This window comes from Nyctereutes procyonoides, unplaced genomic scaffold (assembly GCF_905146905.1).
Source record: "Nyctereutes procyonoides isolate TBG_1078 unplaced genomic scaffold, NYPRO_anot_genome, whole genome shotgun sequence".
Classification (NCBI taxonomy): Eukaryota; Metazoa; Chordata; class Mammalia; order Carnivora; family Canidae; genus Nyctereutes; species Nyctereutes procyonoides.
This window is the reverse complement of record NW_026575128.1, coordinates 16862504-16886855: the sequence shown is the minus strand read 5'-3', so window position 1 is coordinate 16886855 and position 24352 is coordinate 16862504. Positions and strand designations below refer to the sequence as shown.

Genomic DNA, 24352 nt, shown 5'->3' with positions numbered 1-24352 from the left:
ATACACAGAATTAACTCAATATGGATCAAAGGCCTAAATGTAAGACACTATAACTCTTAAGAGAAAACATAATAGTAAATCTTCATGACCTCAGATTTGGTAATGGACTCTTGGGACAACAAAAGTACAAGTGGCAAAATAAAAAAACTGATAAATTAGACATCATCAGAAGAGAAAATTTATACATCCAAGGACACTAACAAGAAAGAGAAAAGACGGGATCCCTGGGTGGCTCAGCGGTTTAGCACCTGCCTTCGGCCCAGGGCATGATCCTGGAGTCCCAGGATGGAGCCCCACATCAGGCTCCCTGCATGGAGCCTGCTTCTCCCTCTGCCTGTGTCTCTGCCTCTCTCTGTGTGTCTCTCATGAATAAATAAATAAAATCTTTAAAAAAAGAGAGAGAAAAGACAACCTACAGAATGTGGAAAATGTTTGCAAATCATGTATCTGATCAGAGACTTTTATCTAGAATATATTAAGACTACAACTCAAAAAAAAGAAAACTTAATAATAAAAACAATCAAATAAATAAATAAAATAAATAAAAAATAAACACAATCCAATTTTTAAACAAGCAAAAGATTCGAATAGCTCGTTCTCTAGAGAAGACCTACAGATAGCCAATAAGCTCATGAAAAGATGTTTGATACGATCAGTCATCAGGGAAATGCCAATGAAAACCACAAAGAGATACAAATTCACACCTACAGGATTGGCTATAATCAACAAATCAGATAATAGCAAGTGTTGACAAGGAGAAATCAGAACCCTCATACACCGCAGGCAGGAATGTGAAATTGTGTAACCTGTTTGGAAAACAGTCTGGCAGTTCCTTAATGAAATGTAAGTTTCCATAAGTGTTCCCGTAAGACCCAACAGTTCCACTCCTAGGTATCTATCCAAGAGAAATAAAAAAATATGTCCACGCAAAAATTTGTACACAGATGTTTATAGAAATGCTATCCATAGTGCCAAAATGTGGAAAGAACTCAAATGTCCATCTGAAAAAAAAAAATCAAATGTCCATAGACTGATGAAAGGATAAATAAAATGTGGTCTGTCCATCCACACAACAGAGTATTATTCAGCCATTAAAAGAGAATAAAAGAGAATAAAGTATTGATCCGTGATACAACATGCATGGACCTTGATGCCATGCTAAGCCAAAGAAGCTAATCACAAAAGACCACCTCTTGGGATTCCTAGGTGGCTCAGTGGTTTAGCACCTACCTTTGGCCCAGGGCATGATCCTGGAATCCTGAGATCGAGTCCCACATCGGGCTCCCTGCAGGGAGCCTGCTTCTCCCTCTGCCTGTGTCTCTGCCTCTCTCTCTCTCTCTCTCTCTCTCTTTCCCTCAAATAAATAAATAAAGTCTTTTAAAAAGCAAACAAAAAAACCCAAAAAAACAAAAGACCACCTATTGCTTTTGCTTGTATTTCATTTATATGAAATGTCCAGAAGAGACAAGTCTATAGAGATAGAAAGTAGATGGCGCGCCTGTAGAAGGAAACTGTGTTTTGTGTGTCAATCTTGTGTCCTGCAGCCTTGCTGAGCTCATTTATTAGTTCTCAGTGGTTGCTTAGGGCTGGGAGGAAGGTGGGGGGACAGGAGGGCAAGAGCTACAAGTTTCAGATTTCTTTATGGGGCAATAAAAAAAGATCTAAACTCAACTGTGATTGCACCTATCTGTGAATACTAAATTCACAACTTCAGTGGGTGGCTTGTTTGGCATGGGAATTGTACCTTTATTGAACATAAAAGTGTTCAGAGAAAGAATGCCTGAACGCAGCGAGGTCAATGACTGTTCTGGGGGTGCAGGCGGGATGCGGTGAGCCAGAGGAACTCTGCGGGTGGAGGAATGGGTGAGGGCTGACCATGGCAGTGGAAGGCAAGGGAAGAGTCTAGATCACCACCAGCTCTGTGCAGGGGGCTGGGGTGATGGCGTTAGCAGTCACTGAAAGTACAGCAGCTGATTGTTGCATGGAACTTACTTGCCAGGCCCTGTTCCAGGCACTTTCTACGTATGAATCCCTTTGATCTTCAACAGCCCTCTTAGGGCTTATTAGGGATTATTATTGTCATCCCCATCTGACAAGAGGGAAAACCAGCTTAGAGAGAGTGAGAAACTTCCAGGAAATCTGACAGCTAGTAAATGGCAGAGCTGGGATCCAAACCTAGCTATGCTGACTTCAGGGTCCTTCTCGAAGCCCCAATGCTATGCTGCTTCTCAGGCACAGTGGAGAGGGGCCAGATTGGGGTATAATACAACTCCCAGGTTTTTAAAAAGGGTTCTCTTTATTTATTTGACAGAGAGAGTACAAGTGAGCACGAGCAGGGGAGGGGGGCAGAGGGAGAAGGAGAAGCAGACTCCCCACTGAGCAGGGAGCCCGACTCAAGGCTTGATCCTAGGACCCCAAGAGATATGTCCTGAGCCGAAGGCAGACACTTAAGTGACCGAGCCTCCCAGGGGCCCCAACTTCCAGATGCAGCTTAAACGCACTGGTCACGTACTGGCCAGGTCTTGGGCTAAGGGCAGGCCCCCAGGGCACCCTCCAGAAGATGCTCACATTTGCATTGTGGCCTCATAGCAGTCAGAGCCCGCTACAGACGATGCAGCAAAGCAGCACCCAGTCTCAGCCTGTCTAGCTACAGTTCTCGCCACTTCTCTCTAGGGCTATGGTCTCTAGGCCCCCAGGACGGCCTGGATTGGGCAGGGGGTACAGAGCAAGAGACCAGCCCAGACCCTTGCCAGAGAAATGGTGGCAAAGGCACAGCTCTCCAAGCCCCAGGAAGGCAGCCAGCTGGGGAAGAGATGACTGGGGAAGGCGACCACATTATCCAGAGGGGCCTCCCTGCAGCCTGTCCAGGCCACAAAAACGGAACTCCGGGCCCGTCAGCCCTGAGTCATTCCCTGTTGGCCCCCCAAGGAACCGGTGATTTCCTGCCTGGCCCTCAGCCGGCCCAGGCTCCTCCCATGGTCTATGCATCCTCTTATCTCACCCCAGGCCCTCTTCCAAGGCAGGGCAGGCCAACCAGTTGCTGACCGTCTGGGCTGGTCCTCCTGCTTCCTCTGCAGGAAATATGGATTCAGGAGTCAAGGAGAACCCAGCAGCTAAGAGAGCAGCTCAGGGGCCAGGCTGTGTCGCGGAGGAGGGAGAGCAGAAGGGCTCACCGGATGGGGTCCCATGCAGCTCCCTCGCTGGGGGTCACTGCTGGACCAGGACTGGGGCTCCTTTTCCCATTGACTTGACCTACGCCTCTCTTGATGCCTGCTTTGAACTCAGCCTCCTCCCGTGGGAGAGACTCACAGCAGGCCCTGTGCCAGGCACATACCTGTAAATAAGTGAGCAAGGACAGATGAAACGGTGACAGATGTCTATGTAGAGGTTCAAAGAACAGGCTTTGGGATCAAACACACCTGAATTCAAGTCTCAGCTGGGCCCCTTTCTGGTGATTTTGGACAACTCAATTATCCATCTCAGCCTGCATTTTTGCTTCCCTCAAGTGAGGACAGGGCACCTTGAGAGAGTCACTGGTGTGAAGAAATGAGACCGTGCGTTATCATCATGGACAAATAGCCAGTGTCCCTTGATGGTACAGCAGGACAGGACAGCCTAGGACAGGGCTCCTAGGACAGGGCTCCGGGAGGAGGCAGCAGGCCTGCTCCCACCCAGTTTGTACCAAGGAGGAGTGACTTAGGATGACAGCTCCCCTCTGGCAGAGTTCTCATCTCCTCAAGCTCAGGCCGAGGCTAGCATAGCTGTTTACATATAAAAGCACCCCAAAGAGGCACAAAATTTGGGGGTGGGCACTGAGAGGAAGGAAAGATTGGGTGTTTGCAACCCAGATGCCCTCAGGGCAGCCCTTTGGGACCACCATTTCCATTTATATCCAGTTAGAACAGCCCAGTCCCCCCTATTCCACATCCTCGGGAAGTCCACACCCTTCTCTGTTGCTGCCTGACTCTCCCAGGGTGCACACCCTCAGGATCACCTCTCAACCTGAATTCTCTGGCTGCCGTTCTCTCTTGACTCCGCCAAGTATCATCACTTTTCTCCCTTTGTTCCTAAAACACCACGAATTAAGGCTGCGTGTAAAGGACACTTTCAGTGAATGCATCGGGGGTGTTCTGGGGCTGAGCATGCACAGAGCAGGGAGTAAACCTGAGTCTGGGTATTCGGTGGGCACATCACTGTGTTGCGACTTTCCTCCTACAGTCCTACTGGAAGTTCTCACTGGTGAGGTTTTCTTCTCCTCCAGCTGCTGTCTTTCACTTTACTACCCCTCTTCCTTTTTCTCTAGAGTTAGCACAATAGAGCCCAAAATTCCCACCAATTTCTTATTCTGCAAATTTAACTCTCTGCCCCCTTCTTACCGAGGCCATGCCCAAAGGCTCACCAAGTTGTTCATAATCACAAAAGAGCTAGAGGTTTCTGGAAGGAACGTAACACTGACTTTCTATTTTTAAATTAGCCTCTCTCCCCTGTTACATATAGTTGGGGGATAAGAAAAGTTGGGGTCAGATCTTGAATCACAAAGAAAGTTCCAACAGGTTGAGAAGCTGGAGGGTTCTGTGCCTGGGGAAGCAAGGGACCAAAGCCCTGTGGCAGAAAGGGGATTGGGTTTGGGAATAGCGAGGGGAGTGTCCTGGGGGGAAGAGATCCCAGGAAGGGGAAGATGATAGGCATAAAGGCCTTTTGTTCCAGCATCCAGAGAGGAGTCTTGGTCCAAAGGATCACATGGAGCCACAAAAGGATTTTAAGCAGGGAAAGAATAAAAGCAAATGTGAGCTTCAGAAAAAGCGCCGAGCGAGGACATTGGACCATTTGTCAACTCTCAGCAAACTTAAAACATTGACAAAGGCTTGGGGAAATACGGTGCTCTGACACACTGCTGGAGCAATTGAACAAGTGGGACGTTTGGAGAGGAATTTGGCAAGGCTGGGGAAGTAAGTGATAGGGAGATGGAGGATCCGGGGCCTAGAGTTACCTATTCCAGGCTGTCCGACTGGGTGGAGATCTGGGGAAAATGGGGAGACAGGCACAGGCTCACGAGAGCCACTTCTCCTCCTGACTCACTGTTCAGTGACATCATGTTAGCAGCTTAAAATTGGCCGTGGTGGAGTATTTGCACCCCAAAAGCTGCAAATGCTACAAAACAGGGCTCCCTCTTGCCCCCAGAGATAGTTTAACAGTACCCTTACTCCCTGAGCCAGGTTTCATCCAGCATCCCCTTACATTCCCCGAGCAATAGCTGCAGAGAGATCAAATACAGGCTTTTCCAAGCCAGGGCTTTGGCCTTATATCCTGAGAAAAGCCTAGGCCTGCTGACCTAGGCTGGACCTCAAGGAGCCTACTGGACTCTTTAGCCAAAGAATGGGCATACCTGAGAGGCCTCCTTTCCCCTAAGTCTCTTCTAGTTCCCCTTGATATTCTAAAGAAGCAAAGGCCTGGGGAAGGCACCTCTTCCCAGGCTTGGATGCAAGAGCAGACGGAGAATGAAGATTCATGGATAACTTTCAGGTTCCAGGCTTAGATGCCCAGGAACCTAGGGTGCGATGCAGAACATAGGAAGAGAAAAATCCGCAAGGGTGTGTGGGAGTTAGTGATCTGGGGACTTGGCGAAGTGCCTCTGGAACAACAGAGACCTCCACTCAAGGAAATGCAAATTGGAAGTTCAAGAGAGTGGTACCATCTTGGGAGTTACTGGTCTACGGATGGAACTGAAGCCATGAGATCACTTGGGGAATATGAAGGGCAAAGCAAGGACACCTGGGAAGCGAGAAAGAAAGAAACTGGGAGGGAATGTTCCAGGAGGCAGGAGGAAACCAAGAGAATGTGATACATTGTAGAAGCCAAGGAAGGAGGAGAAATATCAAATGTTGCAGAAAGGTTGACCTTGATAAAGATTGAGATGAGAGACACAATGAGGTTACTGTGGCTGGTTGAGAGTGAAGACAGTGGTAGGAGGTCAGATTTAAAGAAGTAGGGGCCACCCCACGCAAGACCTTGTATCCCCAGGCAGGGCCTCCTGTGCCCTGGGAAGTATTTGGATGTTATTCTAAGTGCAGTAGGAAATCATTAGCGGGTTTTAAGCAGAGGAGGAAAGAAGTCTGATTTGCATTTTAAAACAGCTCGCTCTGGGGACACCTGGGTGGCTCAGTACTTAAGCATCAACCTTTGGCTCAGGGCGTGATTTGGGGGAGGGGGGGGTCCTGTGATGGAGCCTCGCATCAGGTTCCCCCTGGAGGAGCCTGCTTCTCCCTCTGCCTGTGTCTCTGCCCCTCTCTCTGGGTCTCTCATGGATAAATAAATAAAATCCTAAAAACAACAACAACAACAACCCAGCTCATTCTGTCCTGTGGAGGCATGGAGGAGAGATGCCCCCCCCCCACGTTCCCCACCCTCACCCCTTATCCCCTACCCCCACCCCAAGAGTGCAGGCAGGTAGGAAGATACTGCATTAGCCCAGACTTGATCTAGATGGTGGGACGTGGAAAAAAGTGTTTAGATTCGGGGTACATTTTGAAAGAATATCGAATAGGACTTCCTAGTGAATTGAATGTAGAAAGATAGGAATCAAGGAGTACTGAGGTTTCAGGTTTGATCAAGTGAGTAGACGGTGGTGCCATTTACAGAGTGGGTAAGACTAGAGGAAAAAGAAACAAAATCACAGGCTTCGGGGTCGGAACAAGAATCAAGTCTCATTTTGGCCATCTTAAGTATAAGACGCCCATTAGACATGCAAGTGGAGATGCCAAGTAGGCAGTTGGGGATTTAAATCTGGAGCCCAGGGGAAGCCACAGCTGGAGATAATAATTTTGAAGTCATCAGCGTATACATAGCGTCAAAGCATTGGGAGTGTGTGAACATTAAAGATGCACTAGACCCGGAGTTTGGGAGGCCCTGGATTGGGAATTGGGGGAGGCCTCCGAAGTGATCCCCATTGGCCAGAGGAAGCTGGTCCTTGTAACCTGAGAGCTGGACAGGAATCAGGACAAGCCTGGCCTCGGGAATGTCTGCAGAGAAATGGTTTCGGAGAAACTAAGACCTCACAGGAGGGCAGGAGGATTCCCACTTACTCCCTCCTCCGAGCCCCCAGTCTCTCTGTAAGCAGCATTCATTCAGGAGGAGGAGAGCAAGGTTGCCGTTGAGGCCGCTTAGCCTGTAGAGCCAGCAAAGGTAGCACCAGCTGAGGCCAGAGGGGCTAAATGGGGGAGTTCATGTGGCATGTGCTCCCCTCTATCCCTGCAGGAGTCAAAGCTCCTGACCCGGGGCACAAAGCCACCTGTAGTTCCAGCACTCCCAGGAGGCGGCCTGGGCCTCAGACAAGGGATCACCCCCACTCGATTGCTACTAATGTGAAGAAGATGAGCACAGCTGAGCCCCTGAGACCAGTCTTCGCAGACTTACACGTGTGTTCGAATCATCTGGGCGTTTGGTCAAGGGCAGATTCTGTTTTAGTAGGTCTGGGGTGGGGCCCACGATTCTGCATTCCTAACACACGCCCGGGGAAGGCTGCTGCTGCCCATCCACTGTCCACACTTTGAGTGAGCAAAGGACCAGAGGCAGCTCCGGAGGCTACCCACCGGGATGGTGCACATCCGGTTCCGGGGAGAACGTGTTTGTGCACCAAGTTATCAAACGCATTAAACTAGAAGTAGCACCATCTTGTCATGGTTGTGAGGCCCTCGTTTCTCGAAGGACTACACCTTCCAGCGGCTAAGGCGTCGCTGGTGAGCACTTGGGTTCTGAAGCTAGACCTCCTGCGCTTTACCTGTCAGTAGGTCTGTGATCTTGGGCAAATCTTTCAACTTCTCTGCATCTCAGTTTCCTCGTCTCCATAATGGAAATACGACTAGTGTGAGGATGAGCTGAGGCAATAAAGTCCTGGACACAGAGCAGCATAGTAAATGCTCAGTAAATGTTGCTCTTCTTGTGGATACTACACTCTTCTGGAATAGTTGACAGAGACGCACCCAGAGACTCCGTCTCCTTCTGGGACATGGTCAGAAATGTAACCCCCATCTCCCTCCGGCACTCAAAGGCCTATATCTTCTCTTTCGAATTCCTCCTACGCTCCTGCCCACTCCCACTCCCCCTCCCCTGGCCCCTGGCCCCATTGTGGTCTGGACGGGCCCCACAGGGGCAGGGACAGGGACAGGACGTGGGGCTGTATCTGACAGGAACCTGAGGGGCTGGCCTGGGAGGGGATTGGGGCCCGGCTTCCTGAGGGGAGGATGGGCTGAGGCAGGCATACAGTGCCGGAGAAGATGCCCTCCTGGGCCCTCTTGGTGGTCACCTCCTGCCTCCTCCTGGCCCCCCAAAACCTGGCACAAGTCACCAGCCAAGGTGAGGTGTATGGAGGGTGGAGATCACCTATACCCAGGAAGAGGGAGCCCTGGGAGGGGTGCAAGGTTGGAGGTGCCCACCAGTCCCTTATTCTTGCCCATAAACATGCCTGAGAGGACCAGAGCCCAACTCCCAGCTGTTCCTCAGGTGCCTCCTTGCTGGCCTCGGATTCAGAGCCTCTGAACTGTTTCTCTCGAACATTTGAGGACCTCACTTGCTTCTGGGATGAGGAAGAGGCAGCGCCCAATGGAACATACCAGCTGCTGTATGCTTACCCAGAGTACGTGCTGGGCTGTGCCACAGGCCCCTGGATCCACCCTGCATTTACCCCGGCTCCTGTAGCTCCCCCGCCTCTGGCCCTATCAGAGGACCACATGCCCTCAGTAGCCACTGAACAGATGTGCTTTGGCTAGCCCCAGCCCCAGCCCCCCATGCCCCCCAACCCCACCTGTCCCAGGCACTGAGTAGAAAAGTGGCAGTAATGGAAATAGAAGTTGGGCTTGGGCCCAGACCTGGGTCGCTGGAGCCTGTCAAGGCGGCCATGGAGGCAGAGCAGACTCCTCCTACGCCCACAGGGAGAAGCCCCGCGCCTGCCCTCTGAGCTCCCAGAGCGTGCTCCCCTTTGGAACCCGATACGTGTGTCAGTTTCCAGCCCAGGAGGAAGTTCGCCTCTTCTTCCCCCTGCACCTGTGGGTGAAGAACGTGTTTCTGAACCAGACTTTGACCCAGCGGGTACTCTATGTGGACAGTGTGGGTAAGGGCCACCCTCCTGTCACCCTGGCCCCTCTCTCTGCTGCCCTCAGTCCAGCTCCTAGGATCAGCCTGGTTTGTGCCCTTTGAGGGCAATGCGGATGCCCTTCATTAGCAGACCGCCAGAGCTCCTTCGGGACCCCCGTATCATTCTTGGCAATCTGAGCTGGACTTCATTTCATAACAGAGACAACCTGTGCCCCATCCCCCATCATTAACGCGTTCGTTTCCTCATTCAACGGTTACAGAACACCTACTGTGCTAGGTGACAAGGACACAGAGATGAGGGCACTGAGGCTAACAAACCTGCAGTGGGGTCACTGTTCTGATGAAGAAAGGAGAACAGGCCAAGGAACCTCCTTGCCCTGGCCTCCAAGAGAGCAATGGCCTGTGATCTAGAATCCACGGGCTGTCCCAGCCAGCTTCCAGCTCCCCTCCCTACAGTCCATGGGTTGAACTATCAACTGTGGCACTCAGAGAGTTCTCACGTACCCTGTCTTGCCCCTCAGGCCTGCCAGCTCCCCCAGATATCATTAAGGCTTCGGGCGGGAGCCAGCCAGGGGAACTTCAGATCAGCTGGGAGGCCCCAGTTCCCGAAATCAGTGATTTCCTGAGGCATGAACTTCGCTATGGCCCCAAGGATCCCAGGAGTTCCATTGGTCCCACAGTCATGCAGCTGCTGCCCAAAGAAACCTGCTGTCTAGTTCTGCAGAGACTGAACCCAGACCCAGCTCTGCACCAGCCTCCATGTGCTCAGCCCATGATGCCCCAACAGGACGGACCAGAGCAGACCTTCCCAACTAGAGAAGTATCCTAGCCTTCTTCTACCCCACCTTCTACATCCTTCCCCAGATTTTGCCCCAAGAAAGGGAAGGCCATACTTTGGGGATTCCAGACTGGGCTGGTGCTTGGGGAGTTAGTATGGGCTTGGGAGCCATATCGATTTAGGAATCTCCCACATTGGGTTGTTCACACCAACAGAATTGAGTGTTTCAGGCCTTTGAGTTAATGGTGATTTCCCTAGAAAGCTCTGAACACCACCTGAAACCCACTCACCTGGCCCCTAGTCTGTGTGCATATCTATCCAGTGAGGAAATGGGCATCTCTCCACAGGTATGCTGTGGGGCTTCAAATATAAGAGATGGAGGCTGTCTCAGTTGAGGCAGACCTAGATTCTGAGGCTGGGATTCTTCTCCCAAGGCTTCATCTCTAACAGTGAGGAGCGGAAGTTGTCTCATCTCGGGGCTCCAGCCGGGTAAATCCTACTGGCTCCAGCTGCGCAGCCAACCTGATGGGGTCTCCCTCCATGGCTCCTGGGGATCCTGGTCCCTCCCTGCAACCGTGGACCTGCCTGGAGATGCAGGTGAGTCAACACAAGAGTGGGAAGATGGGGAGGCGATAGAAAAGATCTCTAGGAGGTGTGGATTGGATATGGAAGCTCTAGGAACTGTGGTGCTTCCTGATGACTTCAAAGTTGCCACTGGACAGAGTGAACTATATTCGGGGAAAGAACAAAGAAGGGGGGTAAATATTCCCAGTTATGTGGCTAAAGATGATCTGGAGAGTGGGAATGTGTTGGCCCTAATGGGACTTCCTTCTGTTAACTCAGTGGAAATCGGACTGCAGTGCTTTACCTTGAACCTGAAGAATGTTACCTGTCAGTGGCAGCAACGGGACCACGCTAGCTCCCGAGGCTTCTTCTATCACAGCAGGGCACGGTGCTGCCCCGGACACAGGTGAGAGCTGAACTGCTGATTGGGATGTCATGGGAGAGAGGCACGATCACGCAGAAGGGGAGAGATTGCTCTTGGTCCTCTTCACTCCCCTCCCTTGTCCCCAGACCAACTGGCCTCCATGCTCTCATCCTCCAATAGGTATTTTACCTTCTCAGCCTCTCTCCATCCCCATTGGCCTGGGTTTAGCCCAGATTTAATCATAGCACCTGAACCACTGCAACAACCTACATTCTCATTCACCTGCAGTTTATCCCTCATGCTGCTGACAGAGTGACCTTTGTTAAACTTTGAATGGCCTTCCCATACTCAAATGCATACTGAACCCCTCCACCAGCAAATCCAATTAAGATTTCACCTTCAAGAATTACCACCAAGCACCTCACTGATCTGTCACTCCCCCCACACCCAATCTAAAACCAAGTTTGTGTTTTTCAGATTTTTATTTAAATTCTAGATAGTTAACCTATAGTGTACTATTGGGTTCAGAAGTAGAATTTAGTGATTCGTCACTTACAACACCCAGTGTTCATCACAATACCCTCCTTGATGTTCATCACCCATCTAGCTCATCCCCTGCCAACCTCCCTCCATCAACCCTTAGTTTGTACTCTCTCATTAAGAGATTCATATGGTTTGTTTCCCTCTCTTTTTCTTCCCATATGTTCATCTGTTTTATTTCTTAAATTCCACATGAGTGAAATCATATGGTATTTGTCTTTCTCTGACTTACTTATTTCACTTAGCATAATACACTCTAGCTCCATCTATGTCATTGCCAATGGCAAGATTTTGTTCTTTCTGATGGCTGATATATATATATATATATATATATATATATATATATATATATATATCCCACATCTTCTTTATCCATTCATCAGTCAATGGACATTTGAGTTCTTTCCATAGTTTTGCTACTATTGATAATGCGGCTATGAACATCGGGTACATGTACCCCTTCGAATCTGTATTTTTGTATCCTTTGGGTAAATACCTAGTAGTGCAATTGCTGGGTCATAGGGTGGTTCTATTTTTAGCTTTTCAAGGAACCTCCATACTGTTTTCTAGAGTGGCTGCACCAGTTTGCATTCCTGCCAACAGCGTGAGGGTTCCCCTCTCCCCCGAATCCTCACCAACACCTGTTGTTTCTTGTGTTGATAATTTTAGTCATTCTGACAGGTGTGAGATGGTAGCTCATTGTGGTGTTTTTTTTTTTCTCATTGTGGTTTTGATTTGTATTTCCCTGATGATGAGTGATTTTGAGCATCTTTTCATGTGCCTGTAAGCCATCTGTATGTCTTCTTTGGGAAAATGTTTATGTCTTCTGTCCATTTCTTAACTGGCCTATTTGCTCTTTGGGTGTTGAATTTGTTAAGTTCTTTATAGATTTTGGATTCTAACCCTTTATCAGATATGTCATTTGCAAATATCTTCTCCCATTTTGGAGGCTGCCTTTTATTTATTTTTTAAGACTTTATTTATTTATTCATGAGACACAGAGAGAGAGGCAGAGACATAGGCAGATGGAGAAGCAGGCTCCCTGTGGGGGGCCGGATGTGGAACTCATCCCAGGATCCCAGGATTCCTTCTGAGGTGAAGGCAGATGCTCAACCACTGAGTCACCCAGCACCCCGCCAATTAGGCTCCCTTTTAGTTTTGTTGATTGTTTCCATCACTGCGCAGAAGCTTTTCATCTTGATAAGTCCCAATAGTTCATTTTTGTTTTTCTTTCCCTGCCTACAGCCACATGTCTAGTAAGAAGTTGCTACAGCCAAAAGGTCAAAGAGGTTGCTGCCTGTGTCCTCCTCTAGGATTTTGATGGAGTACTGTCTGTCATCCATTTTGAATTTATTTTTGTGTGTGGTGTAAGAAAGTTAAAACCAAATCTTGTTGGCTTTACCTACTAAATATCTCCAGAATCTGTCCACTTTTGTTCATCATTGCCATTCCCCTAGTAGGAGCCATCGTGATGTCTCACTTGGGCTACTGAGAAGACTTATTAACTGATCACCTCTTGAATCCTCCAAATCATTCTCCACATAGGAGCCAGAGTTATCTTTTAAAGTGTAAAAATGAACACAACAGTCTCTGCTTAAAAATCTTCAACAACTTCCCACTGATCTTGGAATTTAAAAAAAGAAGAAGAAGAACCCTATTGTGGCCTCATAGAGTACTTAAAACACTCAGCCCCTACGAATGCCTTCAGCTTCCTCTTACACCATGCTGCCTTTTCCTCTCTACAACTCTTTATTTCTTCTACCTGCCACATTGTCTCCCACCTCCAGGTCTTTATACATGCTGTCTACCCAGCCCTCCTGTCTTAACTTCTACTTATCCTTCATATCTCAACTCAAATGTCACCTCCTCAGGGAACTGGCTCCTGGTCTTCTTCATCAGGTCCAAGAGCACCTGATTGTACCACATACCTCTCCTTCCTAAGTACTTATCATAGTTACAATTTTACATTTATACTGTATGTGATTATTTAACCGATAATATCATTCTGTCTCAGGACTCCAGTTGAAAAAGGATGATCTTTTTTTTATTTTTTATTTTTAAGATTTCACTCATTTATTTGAGAGAGAAAGAGAATGAGCGAGAGAGAGAGAGCACAGGTGGGGTGAAGGGCAGAGGGAGCAGCAGGCTCCCCGCTGAGCACGGAGCCCAAAGTGGGGCTCGATCCCAGGACTCCAGGATCATGACCTGAGCCAAAGGCAGACGTTTAACCGACTGAGCCACCCAGGCACCCTGAGAAAAGCTGATCTTGACTATACATGATCCCTAAGGGCAGAGTCAATGTCTGCTTTTACTCATTAATGTATTCTCACCTACCACAGTGCCTGGAACTTAGCAGTTACTCAGCAAAAATTGCTAAATTAATAAATCATGAAGAAACCGCCATTAACAGTTTTAATGTATTCTTGCAGTTTTTCTATGTACTTACACATATCTATACATAACATTTAATTTTCAGTATAAATTGGATCACATTATATATATATGGTTTGCCAACTTACTTTTTTTCCTTAAAAATGTGTCTTGGAGCCCATTGCAAAAAGATGTAACTGATTCTTTTTAATAACTGCACAGATTTCCACAGTCTAGAGGTGTCATGAATGGATTAAAGGGAAGCAAAACTGACATCACCATTTTTTTTACCCAAACCTGCTCCTCTTCCTTTTGTCCTCCATCAACTCAGTTTCCTGGGCCTGAAACATGAAAGTCACCCTGGACTTCTGCTTTTTCCCCACCCTCCAGGTCCAATCAGAAACAGTCTTGTCATCTCTACCTCTTCAGTATCCCTTGAATCCATCTCTTTTCCTCCACCCTCCTTGCCACCACCCTGTTTCTGGTCCTCATCACTTCATACGTGGAGACCATAAAAGTGTCCTATTGGATTTCCCTGCTTCTAGTCTGTCCTCACACATTCTTTCCTATAAAGTGTGGTGACAGTGACCTTCCCAAAGTACAATGCTAATTTTGACAAGTTTCTGTTTAATCCTTAAATTGCTACATATTACTACATTACTACAATCCATAATTACTCCAAGACTAAGTTCAAGCTCCTTAAAAAAGTCATAAGGGGTCAGCCCCGGTGGCTTAGTGGTTTAGTGACACCTTCAGCCCGGGGCGTGATCCTGGAGGCCCGGGATCAAGTCCCATGTCAGGTTCCCTGCATGATGAAGCCTGCTTCTCCCTCTGCCTCTCTCTCTCTCCCTCTCTCTCTAATAAATAAATAAATAAAATCTTAAAAAAAAAAGTCATAAGGCCATCCATGACCTTAGTCTGCCCTCTGCCACTTACCACTCACCACTAGGCCCTCTAAGCTAAGACCATTCTGTACCACTTAGAATTTCCCCCAAAGCACCGTATCTCTTATCTGTGCACAAGCATGTGCCTGGGATGCCTGTTTATCCCCTTTGCCTATCCTATTTATAGTCTAAAACTCAGTCCAAGCACTACCTTGTCCAAGAAGTATTCTCTGACCCTCCGACCCTCCCCATCTGGGTTAGATTGTCCTCCTTGATGGGACGCCTGGGTGCCTCAGTGGTTGAGCATCTGCCTTTGGCTCAGGGCGTGATCCCAGCATCCTGGGACTGAGTCCTGCATCAGGCTTCCTCTGAGGAATCTGCTTCTCCCTCTGCCTATGTCTCTGCCTCTCTCTATGTCTCTCATGAATGAATAAAGTCTTTTTTTTTAAAAAAGTGTTTTTTTTCCTCCTTGATACCCCTCAAACCAGGCTGTACACACCATAGAAAAATACCATCTGTCTGTTTTTCTACCATTCCCACTGGAATGAGAGCTCCTTGATTATTCCTCTATATATTCATAGGGCCTAGCACAGTGCCTGGCACATGGATCAACTATCTGTTGAATAAATAAGTAAATACATAAATTCATTAGTAAATAATTTTAGTAATAGCTAGCCATTTAGGAATTATAATCAGGAAGGAGACATGATTCATTTGTTCAATAAATAATTATTGAGGGTGGCTATGTGCCACACTGTAGAGTGCCAAATAAAACAGAAAAGTTTCCATATTGTTGGGGCTTCCATTGTAGTTGGCGGGAGAGGAAGGGAGGGCTGAAAAAGAAGAGACCACGGAACAGGTTATATGACAGAGACTAAGTGAGAGTATGGGGGATGGGTACTAATTTAGATTGTGTGGTCAGAGAAAGCCTCACCAAGGAGCAGACAGGGAGTGGAGGCCTAAATGGCAAAAAAAGAATGAGTCACATGGAGATCTGGAGTCAGAGCAATCCAGGGCAAGGTGAAGTGCAAACGCGGTGTACGGGGCACATCTGTAGAACAGCAAGGCAGCCCATGTAGATGAAGGGTGGCACACTGGCGTTAAGAATCATAGGAGATGGGGACGCCTGGGTGGCTCAGCACTTGAGTGTCTGCCTTCGGCTCAGTGGGTGATCCCAGGTCCCGGAATCGAGTCCCACATCGGGCTTCCTGCATGGAGCCTGCTTCTCCCTCTGCCTGTGTCTCTGCCTCTCTCTCTCTGTCTCTCATGAATAAATAAAATCTTAAAAAAAAATTATAGGAGATGAACTAGATGTTATACTATATGTTTGCCATTTGAATTAAATTTTTTTTAAAAAGAAGCATTATAGGAGATATGAATGGCCAGGCAGGAAGGAACTAAATCATATGGAGTCCTCTGGGCCCTGGCATGGAGTTTGGCTTTCATTCAAGGGGGAACAGGGAGCCACCGAAGGATTTCAAGCAGAAGAGTGATGTAATATGACTTTCCTTTTAAAAAGGTATGTTTCTCTGTGAAATGATGAAGAAGTAAAGGTAGAAGGAGAGCCTCCAGTTAGACGTTTGCCTTAATCCAGGCCAGAGATCGAGGTGGTTCATTGAATGTGGTAGTGGGAAGGGTTCAAACAAATGGACAGGTTGGTGATATCTTCTGGACATCCTCAAATCAACGTTTTGGAAGCAAATTCAGGTGGCTCTGTGGAGAACAAACTCCACAAGGGAGTGGTGAAAACGAAGGCAGAAGAGCCAGTTGGGAGGCTATTGTAATCATCTAATAGCAGAACATAGAGAGGTGACTAACAGGCCTACTGTACGAGATGAAAAACATGATCTTTCCACCAGAAAGATGAAGGCTCTTTGAAACAATCCTGTGAAGTAAGGATTATTAACCCATTTTACAGATGAGGAAATGGGAGCAGAGATAAATCATTTACCAGAGTAGTACACCAATAAGCCAAGACCTGAACTCTAGGGCCCAGGCTATTTTCATGAATCATTTAGCTCTTTCCTTAAGGGGAAGAGGCTGGACACCAAAGTCAACTTCCGAAAACAAAAACATCATGGCAGGAAGACAGAAAGCTTTGGAAGCTCATCCAGGGGAAGATTTAGATTATAATCCCTACAGGCCATATCCCGTGGGATGGGATTTATCAGGATTAGTATGGAGGTAGGTCTGGTTCAATGACTCCATGGGGATGATTCTTAGGGATCCCATTTGGGAGAAGTGTGAAGAGGAGAAAAATCCAGGATTACAGCCCTCCCAGTTCTCCCGCTGCCACTTCAAGTCACGAAACGACAGCATTATTCACATCCTTGTGGAGGTGACCACAGCCCAGGGTGCTGTTCACAGCTACCTGGGCTCCCCTTTCTGGATCCACCAGGCTGGTAAGAACTTGCTTCCCTTCTCCTCCCACACACTTTCTGCCCCTACCGTCCCTGACCCCATGCCCCAGGATCACCACTTCTGACCCATGGCCCTGGTGGCATGATATCTCATGCACAAAAGGGCTTAGGCCAGTCCCTGCTGGCATCCCCGTAGTGCTCATCCCCACTCCAAACTTGCAATGGAGGGAGGTCTCCAGTGGGCAGCTGGAATTGGAATGGCAACACCCATCATCCTGGGGAGCCCAAGAGACCTGCTATCAGCTCCGATACACAGGAGAAGGCCATCAAGATTGGAAGGTATGACCAAGGAAAAAATGCCCACAGATCTCACTATACAGGGTATTCCTGAGTTTCACTGAATCTGTTATCAAGAGTGAGGGCATCCATGTACCTGTGTCTGGGTTTGTATATCTATGTTTATCTGATTCAGCTGGTATCCTAACCTGTCCTTGGCATTTGACACTGCTGACTACTCCCATTTAAAGTTTTCTGCTCCCTTTGCCTTTGGGATATCAGTCTCCTGATTCTCAACTACTTCTCTGGCTGAACCTCCTCACTCTTTCCTGGCTCCTCCTTTTCCACCCTTCCTGAATATGTTATGCTTCCTATAGCCCCATTCTAGACTCTTTTCTAGATAAATATATATGCTCACCCTATGTAACTGCTTATAGTTTTAATGACTATGCATTAACCATCACAAACTTACCATTCCAACGCCCGTATGGAAAGGAACTTCTATGCCCTAAGTAAATCACCTGAACTTTGGAAGTCTCATTTTTGTCATTGGTGAAATGGAGATACAACTACCTATCTTCCAGAGTTATTAGTAAAAATTAAATGTATAAATATCTAGCATACTGCCTGGCAGATAGAAGGTACTCAATATAACTTAGTTAAATATTACTTTCTCGGGATCCCTGGGTGGCGCATCGGTTTAGCGCCTGCCTTTGGCCCAGGGCGTGATCCTGGAGACCCGGGATCGAATCCCACGTCGGGCTCCCGGTGCATGGAGCCAGCTTCTCCCTCTGCCTATGTCTCTGCCTCTCTCCCTCTCTCTCTCTGTGACTATCATAAATAAATAAAAATTTTAAAAATATTACTTTCTCTACTTTTATTCTCACTAACCGCATGTATTACAACTTCTTACCAGACAGCTCTGCACAAAAGGCCCCTGGGGCATTGCAATCCAGTATATCCAAAACTAAACTCCTGCTCCTCCCCAAGTTTATTTTACCTTTTTTTAAAAAAATATTTTATTTATTTATTCATGAGAGACACAGAGAGACACACAGGCACAGGGAGAAACAGGCTCCACGGAGGAAGCCCAACGTGGGACTCGATCCCAGGTCCCCAGGATCACACCCCAGGCCAAAGGCGGTGCTAAACCGCTGAGCCACCTGGGCTGCTCTATTTTACCTTTTTATAGGGGTATAAGTTACACTCCGTAAAATACATAGATCTTAAATATACGATTGATCAATTGGTACGTGTATACACCCATTTAACCATTGCCCAGATCAAGATATAGGTTATTTCTAGCACCCCAGAAGCTCCTCCTGCCCCTTTCTGCCACACACATACCCCAACGTCACCACTAGTCTCACTGTATCATTGATAAGTTTTGACTGTTGTTGAACTTAATAAAATGGAACCATATAGGATGTCTTCCTCAAACTTACTTGTTCCCTGACAGTGGCACTACCACTTACCCTGGAATCACCCTTGGCTCTTCCTTCTTTTCTGTTGTCCCTTCCCTCCATTTATTAACACGGAAGTTGAGGTTATTGTACTAACAGTCCTCAGATCCCTACTACCGCTGTCCTAGCTCATCTTTGAGCACCCAGCCTCCCCATCCACCCGCTTAGCGGGTTCCTGAACTACTCTGTAACCCCAAGCAAGCAACTCAGGCAGCATGACATGCCTCTTCATGCTCCCATTCTCCCTTACTTACATCACCATTATTGCACTAATTACTCGTAATTATTTACGGGTTTGCATGTCTTCCTCATTAGGCTTGTGAGAAACCATGTTTCATTTATCCTCTGTCCCGATGCCTAGCACAGGGCTTGACATCCCCCGCAGTTATGTTTGCTCGTCTCCCTGCTTGTCCACACGACGCTTGTTCCCTCTGCTTGGAATCTGTCCCTGTATCCTGAGCACCTGGCATCCGCCGCTGGATGCATGTTACTTGTATGTGATGCATGTGAACAGTCTATGTGGCCCTGAGCATCTAAATGTGCCCGGGGTTTCCCGTCGCCTGACCCGGATCCTGGGGAGCACTTCTGGCGGGATGCCCGCGGGACCTGGTCAGTGCTGGGTGCACTTGTGTCAGGAGGAGTAGTTAGTTCTCGGTGCAGGTGAGGTCGGTGTGTCGGGCGCGTTCCTCTCGGGGCTCGGGAGGGCGAGGTGGCTCCGTCTCGCAAGTTTCCGCCGGGATGCATGTATTTTGCCTGGGCGGCCCTTTGGGGGGGCGGGGATCCCCGGAGATTCAGGGCGGTAGGACTTTGGCCCAAAGATGCCAGGCTGCCGAGGCCCCGCCGCCCGAGCCTGCCCATCGCCTCGCTCCCCCCCTCCCACCCCCCACGCCCCACCCCCGCGCAGGTGCTGGAGCCGCCTCTCGGGGCCCAGGGAGATACCCTGGAGCTGCGCCCGCGCTCCCGCTACCGCTTACAGCTGCGCGCCAGGCTCCACGGCCCCACCTACCAAGGCCCCTGGAGCGCCTGGTCAGACCCGGTGAGGGTGGACACCACCTCCGAGACCGGTGAGGGCCGCGCGGGGCGCCGGGCGCTCTGCGGCTGCGCGAGGGGCGGGGCCTGGGACTGGGGGCGGGACCTGCGGGCCTGGGCTGGGCTGGGGCGGGGTCTGAGGGGCCGGGGTCGGGGGCCTGTGATGCCGGGGGCGGGGTCTGAGGGGCCGGGGGCGGGGCCTGAGGGACTGGGGCGGGGTCTGATGGGCCGGGGGCGGGGCCTGAGGGGCCGGGGGCGGGGCTCCGGCCCAGGGCCGCAGAGATCTGACTGGTTTTGTCCCTTAGCCTGGATCACCTTGGTGACCGCTCTGCTCGTGGTGCTGGGCGTCAGCGCCCTCCTGGGCCTGCTGCTGCTGAGGTGGCAGTTCCCTGCGCTCTACAGGTACCGCCCCGGTCACTCAGGGGACGGGGGTGGGAGGCCTCTAAACGAGCATCGCAGGGTTACACTCTGCCAAGGACCAAGGACCGAGGACCACATGTCCACACCTGTGGCTTCAGCCACTTCGTGCACGCCTCCCCTGGGAGTCGCACGCCTCCTTACACTCTAACGTGCCGCTATACCGGACACCTCCAGCAACCCCACCTCCTGACTCCCCATCTCAGTAACAGGGCTGCTGCCCACCCATCACGCAAACCCGAACACTAGGCACCTCCCTCCCCTTTATCCAGTCTGGCCTGGTCTGGTCATCCCACCTCCTAAACCTCGCTCAAACAGTGGTCCTCTTTTTCCAGCCCTACAGACACTGTCAGGCTACTGAAACAGACCCTCTTCTCCCTCCAATCTAGCCTCCCACAGCCACCCAAATAATCTCAAATCCACATGAACTTGTCACTCCCCTCCTTAAGCCTCATTACTTGCTCCCTAGGATAGAATCCAGGCTCTGGAATGACAAGCAAGGCTCTGTAAAATCTGGCCCTTGCCAGCCTTTCCACCTCCTCCCACCCTGTGCATCAGCCTTGCCAAACTGTTGGTGATTTCCTCCATAAGTCAAGTGGTTTTGCTTCTCACTGCCAGGGACATCCTCCCTGGATGACTAATACCCCTTTATCTTTAAATAACTTTCTCCACCAGCTCCTAGAAACCTTTCCTAAACCTTCCCCTATTGGCTAATCTCTTTGTGTCCCAGTACAAACATCTGTCACAGTACCAGTAGCATTTTACAGTGTTTATTTCTTTATATATCTTCTCTATACCTTACTTGGTCATCTTTAGATCCTCAGCCCAGTGCCTGCCAAATAGCACACCCTTAAATAAATGTTGCTAATGACTTGCTTATGTGGGAAGACAAAAGCTGAAGAGAAATGTCATGGGAAGTTATAAACAGAAGGATAGAAAAGCAAAATATAACAAACAAATATGATGATGATGGAATCCACACCACCTCAGTCCTTCTGCTGGTAACATCTCTTGGTTCTTGAAGACTCATCTCAGAAGGCAGCTCCTTCAGGCAGCCTCTCTCGGTGACCCTAGACTAGGTCAGATGTCCCTCCTCTATGCTCTCATCTCTCCTTGAATGTGTCTTTCTTTGAATTTTTAATTCACTCATCTGTATGAGCAGACCGGATTGTCGCCTCTGTGCAGGTAGTCAGATCCAACAAAACAGTTGGGAGGTGCTGCTGAATCAGGCAAACTCAGCTTCCTGTCCCCAACTTGCCAGATAAATCACCCCTCCCCTGGAAAGTGTGAGTGAGGTCGCAAAAGAAGCCTGAAATGTTATTCAGCGAAAGTCTTTCCAATGTGGAAATATGAGCCTAAAGAAATGCAGGTTCCCCAATTTACCTTAATTTATCCTCTTCCCAGAGAGACCACCTACCCCAGTAACTTAGTAATAAGCACCCGCCCTGGTTCTCTTCATTCACCCATTCAACTAATTTCTTGAGCACCTACTATAAGCCAGACAAGTGTGCTATCTATCCCCTAGAGATATAGGACTCAGCAAACAAACTCTGTGTTCTCATGGAGTTTACGTGCTCGTGGAGTGAGACAGACAAACACAAACATGTATGATAATCTAATGTGTATACAATAAGCATACGAGTCAATAAGTGCTGAAAAAGAAAAATAAAGCAGAGCAGGAAATAGTGACAGGGAAGGGAGGTGGTACTGTTTTAGACATGGCAGTCAGGGAAGGCTTCTCCCTCAGGATGGCAGTTGAGCAAAGACCTAAATGACATGGGATGACAAATCAAGAGGAGCAGAGTGCTCCTTTGCAAGTGCAAAGGCCCTGAAGCAGGGCTATTTTTTGCACGTTCCCACCACTGACCCCCCCTTCCCCTCCCTTTCACCAGCGCCCCTCTATCTTATCTCACTTACTGCCTTGACTCTTGCTTCCCAAGCCTTACTCCCTGACTTTGGCCTCACTCACCCCCAGCTCAGTGGTCTCCCCTTCCCTCTCCATTCACCCCTGTGACTCAGTCTCCTCTTCCTTCTCCCCAAGGAGCCTGAAGCACGCCCTGTGGCCCTCACTTCCAGACCTGCACCGGGTCCTAGGCCAGTACCTTAGGGATGCTGCAGCGCTGAGTCCGGTGAGTGTGTTCCCTTTGCTACTCCCCACTCCCAGCCCTGCCTAGAGTTGGATCCTTGCCCCACTGCCCACTTTTCCAAGGCCCTTGCCCCACCAGCATACCATCCCTGGGCCCTGCCCCCAGCTAACGCTCCTTCCTGCACAGTCCAGGTCTTGCTCCCACCACACCTGCTCTAATCCAGACTCCTTTCCCCCCCATCTCTCCCAGCCCAAGGCTGCAGTCTCAGATGCCTTTGAGGAAGTAGAACCCAGCCCCCTTGAAATTCTACCCAAGTCCTCAGAGAAGACTCCAGTGGCCCTGTGTTCCTCCCAGGCCCAGATGGACTACCGAGGCTTGCCCCCTTCTTGCCTGGGGACCATGCCTCTGTGTGTGTGCCCACGCATGGCGGAGTCGGGGTCCTACTGCACCACTCACATCGCCAACCATTCCTACTTACCTCTAAGCTGCTGGCAGGCCCCTCTCTCCCCATACCCTGGACAGATCCAAACCCACCAGACTTCTTTTTTCAACCTCCCTACCCACCCCAACCCCACAACACAAACATCTCAGACCTCACGTCCATCCCCCTCTGTCTGTCCTCATAGTTGGGCTCCCCGACACTGACAACGTTTGGTACTGCTGCTGACATAAAGCCGGGTTCATGTATTTGACTAAGCTCCTCTAACTCGCCTGTTTTCTCTCTCCTCCCTAATGCTCGACTCCTTGAGAAGACATCTCCACATCCCCACTTCCCATTTGCTCTTCAGACCATTTCGGTTAGTTCTCCTGCTTTGCTAAGGAAACTACTCAGGCCCAGTTCACTGTAAACCCTGTAATTGCCATGTCTGGTAGGGTCTTGTCAATCCTCAATTTATTTGGTCTCTCTGGGCATGTCATGGTGACAGCTCATTTCTCCTTTAAATTCTCTCCTACCTTGGCTTCCATAATATCACCATCTCTCCTGGCTCTGAGTATATGAGTAGTTAAAAGCACAAACTCTTGAGTCAGAGCTGTGTTCAATTCCTCTCTTACCTACTTGCTAGCTGTGTAACCTTGGGCATGTAATTTAAAACCTTTGAGCCTTGATTTTCTCATCTATAACACAGAGATAATGACAGAGCCCCGCAGAGTTGTGAAGAGGACAATGAGCTGATCTAAGTAGAGCACAGTGCCTAGGACATAGTATGTTTATATCTGAACTATTGTAATTATTCCTTCCTGTTCTCTTATCCTGGCATCTCTCCCACCCCTTAATTATCATAGCTCCTCAAGAGTCCATTGCCTTTCCTGTAAGCTGGACATTCCAAAGTTCTTATCTCCAGCCTTGACTTCTACTACCATACCTGTGATGCTTTCTGCAAGGAATTGTTTATGTGTCTGCCTCCTACTACTAGATGTGAGCTCCTTGAGGGCCACAGCACCGTGATTTATTTGTCTCTTTCCCCCCAACACCTAGAGCAGTGCTTGGTGCAGGAGAGCAGGCCTTCCATAAATGTTTCTTTCTTTCTTTTTTTTTTTTTTGCCATAAATGTTTCTTAAATGAAGGAAATCTTTCTGGACAGTGCCACCTTGACCCCATGCTAAGCTCCCTCATTCTCTAAGCCATTCATTCGCAGCAGTAAATGTGCTTAGGCCAGGGGCACCTGGGTGGCTCAGTCAGTTAAATGTCTGCCTCTGGCTCAGGTCATGATCTCAGGGTCCTGGGATCAGGCTCCCTGCTCAGCGGGCAGTCTGCTTCTCCTTCTCCCTCTGCTCCTCACTCCCCCATCCATCCCCCCCCCTTGTTCTCTCTCTCAGATAAATAAATAAAATCTTTATTAAAAATGTGCTTAGTCCATTCTGGTTATGGATTCTCCTGATTCATTCAAACTTGAAAATAAATGGTATTTTTTTTTACAGGCTACTAAACATACCCACTATATTAATCAGGGTCTTGGCAGAAATAGATGGCACACTCAAACTGAGCATCTTGATGAGAGTCTAATAAAGGGTGTATTTATAAAAATGAGGCAGGACTTAGGAAAACCGTCAAGGAATAGTGCCGTACCCCAGGGCTAACAACAGCTGGGAACTGTACCACCTGTAGGGGGCAAGGGGCAAGGGGGGAGT

General features: G+C 48.9%; 1 protein-coding gene across 1 annotated transcript; it reads left to right on the top strand.

Moving 5' to 3' along the window:
• The first annotated feature begins 8273 nt into the window (after window positions 1–8273).
• Window positions 8274–23311, top strand: MPL (MPL proto-oncogene, thrombopoietin receptor). The gene is made up of 12 exons (XM_055342019.1): window positions 8274–8352; window positions 8500–8632; window positions 8928–9106; window positions 9612–9910; window positions 10303–10465; window positions 10712–10838; window positions 16814–16992; window positions 17147–17289; window positions 19594–19753; window positions 20024–20120; window positions 22177–22264; window positions 22472–23311. Exons 1-12 carry the CDS (start codon window positions 8274–8276, stop codon window positions 22865–22867), a joined length of 2043 nt encoding a protein of 680 aa, XP_055197994.1. The 3' UTR covers window positions 22868–23311.
• The last annotated feature ends 1041 nt before the right edge of the window (window positions 23312–24352 follow it).